Below are 8,632 nucleotides of genomic sequence, written 5' to 3'. Positions count from 1 at the left end.
TTTTCCTTCCCTACTAATTTCTTTATCCATGATCATGTCACATGTCTTAACCCAATGATTGTCTCTAATAAAACAAGTACGTTAAAGCTGAAAACATCACCTATGAATGTCATAACAAACAAGTTCTTACATGCTTCTGAAGCATCGTATCCAAATGTTTCCACAAGCTAATCTTTGGAGGAAGAAATGGGAACACAATTGTCCTCACTATTCATAAGTCCAACTAATCCAAATCCACTAGGTGATCATTCAGGAGCTTCAAACCAACTCTAATCAAAGAAAAAATCATCACAATGTATCTAATAAAATACTAAAATCTCTAATATGATGGTTAATTTTCTTTAGATCCCTTATTCTTCAATTATTGGTTTATGTTTAAATGTATGAAATAAGCTCAAATGCAAAATATAGAGAATAGAAAAACAGTCACACAACATCCACAAATAAACACAATGTTCTACCCTAGAAACCAAGATAGTAGAAAACCCAACTAGAAAGTGAGGTTGCTCTACTCTCTTTTCTCTAGTATAGAAATGCGACACAAACATCCCTGATTAACATTCCTTCATTACAAATAAACTATAATTAATTAAATGGCCCAGAGAAAGGGACATGAATTCTAGTTGTTTGAGGAGGGAGATTGCTTGAGGGAATTGTTGTTTTAAATAACAATCCTGGTTAGTTTAGAAGATTAATGGGTTCACTATGCAATAAATTTAACTAAAGAAATGAGGATAGACCTAGGTGTCCTTTAGCTCCAACCATAAGCAAGGAAAATGACAAAATATTAAAGGCAACATGGGTTGTGTTGTCTTAGAGGGTTTATTGGCATGAAGCTGGGAGGGGGACAAACAATTAGTTTGTTTGGGGACAATAATTCCCATAGGAACAAGCATATACAAATAAGTAGAGGTGAATAGAGGCACTCACACTCTCATACATGGAGAGGGTGGGTTTGTGGGTAGGCACATGCGCTTGAGCAAGAGGGAGAAAACAAATCTCCTACAAAGAAGCACAAGTAAGAGGGCATAGTAGGTGAAATATCTGTAGATTTAATCAGTTAAAGAACCCTGAGAAGGCTCACTGGGTGAACATTGTAAAGAGAGCAGTGGTTTTCTTGAAAGCAGAGGAACCCCCCCTTTAAGTGAACTCTCCTCTTTTGACAGTGAGCTATAATATATGTATTGCAATATCATGACATGAAGGTAAATCATGTCTATAAAGTTGGGTAACGCTAGGTTAAGGCTTGTGTAATTTTTGGATGAAGGTAGTGTGGCATTGTGCATCATGTTTCAACTGTGGTGTCGATTAAAATTCCTCTTCAAACACTCTACCTCAAGAAATAGAATCTGGCTCGGGGTGACAACTACAAGTAATAGTGGTTGTCACTTGTCTATGGTTAGGTAGAGAGTTAGAGTCCCACTCTTAGTTGCCAGATATCTTATAAGATTAGTATATACCCATGTTCTAAGTTTGCACCTCTTATATCTCTGTTTATTGTGTAGAATAATGCCATGTTAATGCAGAGGAGCACTAATTTCTTGCATGAATGGGGAAATATCAATACATTGAGTAAAGGTTCTAAGGAATGGCTTATATCTTATGAGAAATTTTGAACTTGAGAATAACCAGGACTACTTGAGTATGAAGAAATGAGAAGTTTTGATAATGATTGACTATTTTCATTAACATGTTTGAATGTGACAATCAAATGCAATTTTCTTGGCAAAAAACCATGCTTATTATTTAAATACAAAGCACATTGATATTCAGTATCACTTTGTGAGGGATATGGATGAGGACAAACAGGTGTTGCTCGTAAAGGTGGACACTTCGAAAAATGTTGCAGATGCATTGACGAAGTCAGTGAGCATTGAGAATTTTTGTTGGTGTAGAGAAGCAATGGGCATTGCAGACCTGGACCAATGACTAAGCTCTCATATGACCCTCTATGTGGAAAGAAGACAACAAGGGGGAGAATGTTGGGTGTGTGTTATATTCTTTCCATAACTAGCTCCATGCTTTGTACATTGCGCCGGAAGTAGCGAGGGGATCATAGGGGGGTGGAAGCCCCCCTTATCAGGGGGTTTGCGGGGGTACAGTAGCCCTCTTGCGCAGGGTCTAGGGCAGCGCCCTGGAAATTTTTTATGCGGACACAATATTAGTTAGGCAGAACCAAGGATGGGGGCGGACCCAAAAATGGTGGGTGGACCTACCCATGGTTTTGTGCGTGGGTTTTGCACATGGTTTTTTCCTATGGTATTTTGTAGATCCGGTCAAGGGAACTATGATTATGTTCTGATCCAGGGATAATGGATTGAGGTTAATGAATGTTTCGACATGTATATATATGTATTGTAATATTGAAACGAATATAATGAAAAGTCAATCTAGTCTTTTTCTGTTTTAAAAATTCCTTTGGAAGTAATTTTTGTACAATATTAAAACTTACATCTAATTATATTTATAAATAATAATAATAATGATAATTAAGATTAATGAAATAAAACAATTATTAATATGCCGAAAGAAAAAATGATAATATTTATGAATAAAAATGCTTCTTTTAATTATGTGAACATAAATATGGTATATATTAGAATTAGGTTGGCAGGATTTCAAAATTTTAAATTATGAATAGTCAAAAAAAATATTATTAATGTGAGAAGATTTTTAATAATAGTATGGAAGGAGGTCGTTTCTTTGCGCGAGTGATATTTTTATTATTAAAAACTAATTTATACAAAGTGGCTGTCGTTGTCCTTTATTAAGAGTTTATTTTATTATTAAAAATTGCATTGGCACTTCATTTGGTGCCGCTACGTTTCATATGCCTTGGCGCAGCATCGATTATGTTTCTGCTACATTGATTAGGTTTTAGAAATAGTGCTTACAACTATGGATATAAAACGTCAATGGATGTTATTTCGGGTGGTTATGGATATAAAACTTAAATTTGGATACTTGGGAGGGTTTAATAATAACTTTTTATAGATTTTAATAGTTATTGGAATATGATAAGTTGCTGTCAGATGACGCAACCATATGTAAACATGATATAATTGATGAGATTTATATTGACCACACTTCTTCATTCCCAGAATGGCACCCCTTTTCTTAAACTATGATTATAAAACATTATCATAAATTTGGAATTTTGGGAAACATAATCGTAAATTATATTGACGGGTACACGTTGAAAATATATGTTCATTCATTCAATCGATCATCCTAGAAATATATGAATGAAAAAAGCTAACGCGTTCCTCTAATTGAATTCATGCTCTGTAACTAATTCGTGCTTAGTATCCTATCTATTTATGATAACAAGATTTGATGATTGTCCCACAACTGAAGGATGCCGTTTCGCAAATTTATAAGCAAATCATATGTGATATAATAATAGTATTGTAATTTCATTACGTAGCATGGAGATTTAACATTTTGAATGGTTTTACTGGGTATCAAGTGTAATTTGTTTCTTTTAGCTGATTGCAAATACATAATTCCATATATTGCTTACACATTTATGCTATGATTTTTGCCCCTGAAATAATATTTAAATACCACGGTTGTTTTGTCCTTCCCTGAAAATAAGGCTTCAAGGTTACAGCGATCTGGTTTTTATACTTACGCTGCGAAACTACTAGGGATTTTTTTTTTTTTGTTGCTATGAAGTTTAGTGTTTTATTTGATTCTTGGGTTTCCATGTAAGTTTATTGTGTTTATTACTTTTTGTTTTTTGGTTTCCGTGCAAATTTATTGTCTATGAGATTTGCAAATTCATACAATGTTATTTTGTTATTTTTTATTTTCAATAGCAAAGCTTTTTTGTTTTGAAAATGTTACTACTAAGTAAAACTGTTGAGCGATTAAACAATGAGCCATAAGGAAAAAAAACTTGGGATCTTTTTCTAAATATTAAAGATTGATATAACTGTAATTAAATTGAGATAGGTGTAAATTGGATAAGAATTTTTAAAATTGAATAGAATAAAGTATAGACCGTATTTAATAATGTGATTATACATATAATTAATATATATTTATAGACTTAGATCAGTTATATATATTAATATGAGTAAATTATCTTATTATGATCTTTCTTTCTCAGTCAAACCACTTCCAAAAATATTTTATAATTACTCATTCATCACAATTCAATTCAAAATTGGGATGTCAAACTCAGAATTTGGATTTACATGAAAAAATCATATGGTATCCGTACGGAATGATCCAACGACGTGCATTAAATCTTTTTAGTGCAGAATTCTATGTTAGTCGTTTTGGGCATTAAATGTGGATTGAAATGAATGGTATCAGTTTTTCGTGGAAATTGTATCTAGGAGTCGTTGTCACTAAGTCAACAACTAAAGTTAGAAAACATATAAAATACTGGAACGAGTGATCCAAAAAGTATGATGTGGAGATTGGATCGGATGGGTGTGGCCATTAAGTCAACAGCTAAAATGTATAGAAAGACTGGTGTTTGTTGTTAAATATTAAATCTCGATCCAAATGAATAATTTAAATTTTTTTTCGTCGTGTAGTCGACCAGTAAAATATATAGAAAGAGTGGTGTGAGTCGTTAAAGATTAAATCTCGATTGTATCCGGTGATGTCGTCATTTTTCTTGAAGATTGTGTCTGGTGATGTCGTCATCATTATACTTGGAGGATGTGGATAAACTGAAGACCTCCATGGTGATGTCGTCATCATTATAGTTAGACGATGTATATAAATTGGAGCTCCATGGTGATGTCGTCATCATTATATTTAGACGATGTATATAAACTGAAGAGCTACATTGTGTTACATCGGAGTTGCAGTGAGAAGACATACCCTGTGCGGCCTGTAGAATCGTAGTTGTGATTCGCAATCTTGTATAGAGCAGATACGTATCTGCTCAAGCATCAACTTATATCTTGACGCGGATTTGGAGGGCAAGACATACCCTCCTTGGCGGCCTGTGGAATCATAATTGTGATTCGGAATCTGCTATGGAAGAATGTAAGGTACCACGACGTGGGTGTGCGCCACCACCAAGTGGCTGGGGAGCTCCACCACCAAGTGGATGGGCTCTAGCAGTCACGCACCGTAAGCGTATAATGGAGCACAAGCAGAGAGAAACGGCAAGATGGATAAGGGAAGAAGCAAGTGCTATACATATTTCAGAGGAATCCGATATTGACCCCAGATTCCCGTCGGTTGTGTCAATATTTAGAGTTCCTAACTTCCTCAAAGTGTTGAAAAACAGAGCATATGTCCCTCAGATGGTTTCGTTGGGTCCATATCATTCCAACGGATCGGCAAATCTTTGTGGAATGGAGCATAATAAAAGGAGAGCCCTGCGTAGAATGACGACGAGGTTCAATGAGAATTTCATCTCTGTTTCAGATGATATGGAATTCTCCGTTTGTGCAATCGATGAGATCTTCAAGGATGCTGACAAAATCAAGGACTGCTACGAAGAAGAAATCGAGTGGGAGCCAAAGCGCCTCGCCGTGATGCTTACATTAGATGGTTGCTTCATTCTTGAAATATTGAGGACTCTGGTTGGAGACAACATAAGAGGTGAACAACTGGGTAGAGATAAGTATGAACCTATTTTTGAGAGGAACAAGCTGGTTCAATTTACTGGATTCGATATTCTCAACGACCTTTTGATGCTTGAAAACCAAATCCCCTTAATAGTTCTCCGAAAACTACTTCAATTGGAGCTCAACTTGGTCTGTGATGCCGAGAAGTTTCTTTTGAATGTGCTGCTAAGAAGTCCAGGGAACAAGCTCTACCCTTTCGACTATGAACATGATATCAGAAACTGGCCCTGCCCGCCACTGGATGACGAAGCTCATATTCTGGGATTGTTGTACACCCTCATTGTCTCTCCACATCGGAATGACGGTGAATCTGAGTGTGCAATTCAATTCGGCAACAACGGCAGCGTAAAGTGGGGTATGGACAACACACGCTTCCCTACTGCAGTAGAACTAAGTAACGCGGGCATCAAATTTAGTCGACGCGATGGAGGCATCAAGAAAATAGGATTTGATGGGAAGAAGGCCACAATGTATCTTCCTCCCATCAATGTCACAGACCACACGGAGGTACTCTTCCGTAACTTGATCGCTCTTGAGGTATGCAAGGCATCTGAAATGAGTTTCGTTACGTGTTACTTGAGTTTGATGAGCAACTTGATGGAGACGGAAAAAGACGTGGATCTGCTAAGAAGCAGTAAAATCATTAAAAACTACCTTGGAAGTGACTCAGAGGTTGCTCAGCTTTTCCATGGTCTGTGCAAGGGAGTCACCCTGCCCCGGAAATATGTCTTCGAGAAACTGCACAATGATGTCATGGAGCACTACGGACGTAACGTCAAGGTCTGGATTGCCCAGTTTGTGAAGCGGCATTTCTCACCGCCTTGGAATTTTGTAGCTCTCTTGGGGGCCATCATTGCACTGTTGCTCAGCTCTGTGCAAACCGTATTGGCCAGTTTATTAATAATGTAACTCGTTTATTGCCCAGTTTATTATTAGCGTTCGATCGGTAGGTAGTTGACTCGCTATTAATTTATGCGTTGACCGTAAATTTGTACCTGTTATTTACCCTTTAACCAAAGTTTATGCTGGGCAGTTTCTGTGCAAGAAAATTTTAGCCAAAGTTTTCTCTTTACCCTCTTATTGCCCACATCACTTGCCCCGATGTTATTTTAGTCTGGGCAAATTAATTTATCCTAAGTTTCAAAATTGGCGTGTGGACGTTGCATAAATGCAGCACCCTTACACTTGTCATTGTTCGCTGACACGATTTTTTACAGTTGTCGACATGTCTTCATTCCACAGCCCTCTATCTTCAGGTTAGCAAACACATTGTTCATCCACCCGCATGTTAGCAAATGTTTCAAGAAGCTAAGTTTCAGGTGTATCAGGAAAGATCATAGTTATTGCAAAAGTGCTAATAGAAAGAAAATCGTGTAGCACAAGCAGTGGTAACAAGAGTTCTAGCGCTTGGGAGGGCGTGAGCGGCTCATGGAAAGGAGAATATACTTCGTATTTCTCAGAGGTAATACTGAACCTGGGCGCCAACAGAGAGCTCGGCTTCTCGTTTTCATATTTGCCTACGTTTTCAGTAGTTGGGTACACTCACGGGTTCCTTGATCTCCCCACCTTCCTTTCTTCTTCTAACTTAGGGTCGCAAAACAACTAGAATTGCGTTTGCGCTGATAGAGAGATGGAATTGCAGGCAGGCCGTGGTTAAAGCCTGACAAATCATTGTACTGGCTATAGTGTAACCCTAAATCCCGCGCAAGTCGCTGAGCTCCCCCAAGACAAATACGCCAATACGCTAAATCTGCTAAATCTTAGCTGAGGTAATCCGAGCTTACCCGGGTAGAGGGCTTTCTTGCATACCAGAAAAAGGAAAGAGAAATCTTCGTAGTGTGGTCAAAGCACATGTCTGTCTCTAGATTTGTTTGAGATAGGGCCGACACCCTAGCTCTAATTAGGAGGGAATTAGGTCTAACAGAGTGTTGCCTCGCTGAGGTCATGCTTTTCTCAAAGTTCCTAGAGTTCAAGCGCTTTGCCGAAACTTGATTGAAATGACATAGGTCAACCCTTGTTAACCAATGTGGAGAGGGCCAGGCTAATAGGGGTTACTTTCTTTTCCGCGGGAAGCTGGCATCATGCCTGGCCAAATGACGGTATCAACCCATTTTCCATTGGCAGGAGTCGAACCTGCACAATAAGGCTCTTCCAGGAGCTATTTGCCTTTGTGCATACTAGCTCCAAGGCATGTTGGACATAGCAGGACTCGAACCATGCGACACTAAGGTTTAGGAGGTTTAGGCTCGTGCTCATACCGACGAGTGAGGGTTTTTGATTCTCAACAACGGGAGCGGGCTACAATGGCCAAAGTACCAGTTATTGTAGAAAGACAGTTTTAGAAAGACTCTAGAAGGAGATTCAATCATTTGGGTGGATGCAAGTGAGTTGGTTAGCTAGGAGGTAGACACATTGGACATGCAAAAGAGACAGAGGTAAAGACGTTGGGTATGCAAAAAGGACAAGAGGCAGGCGGGTGGTAAAATTGTGGGCCCACGGGAGTTTACGTGTTTGAAATATATTTTTGTATTATACATTTTTTTTGCATGTGTTACAAGTGTCTTTTTAAAAGCTCTGTCTTTAGCTTGATACGTTACAGTTTGTCTTTGCTTTTATACATTACAGTTTCAGAGCAGTGAACTGCTACAGCTTTTGAGGTCCAGTTTAATTTGACAGGCTTTGAAGTTCATCTTTATTTGACAGGTATTTTTGGGCTTGCGGTTTAGCATTGTTTAGGATTTCTCTGCATCGTTTTCGCACTGTTTTGGCAGTAATCCTTGAAATGTATATGCATTTCATCTCTGTTAGGTACTGATTTCATTAGTGATGTAATGTTCTGCATATATAAGCTGCTTCTGCGATTGTGCATACTCTTTCATTTGTAGCTACATCTGTAGTACATATTCTCAATTATATGGCTGTGTGGTGTGGTTGTATAGAAAACCAACTTCAACATTTATTGGGGCCACTTTCACCTTTATATATCAGGCCGAAAGAGATGGATATAGGAACCATTTATTTGGCTTTTATGT

At 37.9% G+C, this 8,632-nt stretch overlaps 1 protein-coding gene across 1 annotated transcript; it reads left to right on the top strand.

The window, feature by feature from the left end:
* Positions 1 to 5,000: 5,000 nt before the first annotated feature.
* On the top strand, positions 5,001 to 6,509 carry LOC149182823 (putative UPF0481 protein At3g02645). The gene has a single exon (XM_089414695.1). The coding sequence runs from the start codon at positions 5,001 to 5,003 to the stop codon at positions 6,507 to 6,509; it is 1,509 nt and encodes a 502-aa protein (XP_089270821.1).
* Positions 6,510 to 8,632: the final 2,123 nt, after the last annotated feature.

Source organism: Pinus tabuliformis, chromosome 3_2 (genome assembly GCF_031772625.1).
Source record: "Pinus tabuliformis cultivar Carrire ecotype Pingquan chromosome 3_2, CPIR1, whole genome shotgun sequence".
Taxonomy (NCBI): Eukaryota; Viridiplantae; Streptophyta; class Pinopsida; order Pinales; family Pinaceae; genus Pinus; species Pinus tabuliformis.
The sequence above is the reverse complement of the archived record's forward strand: the minus strand, read 5'-3'. Positions and strand labels throughout refer to the sequence as shown.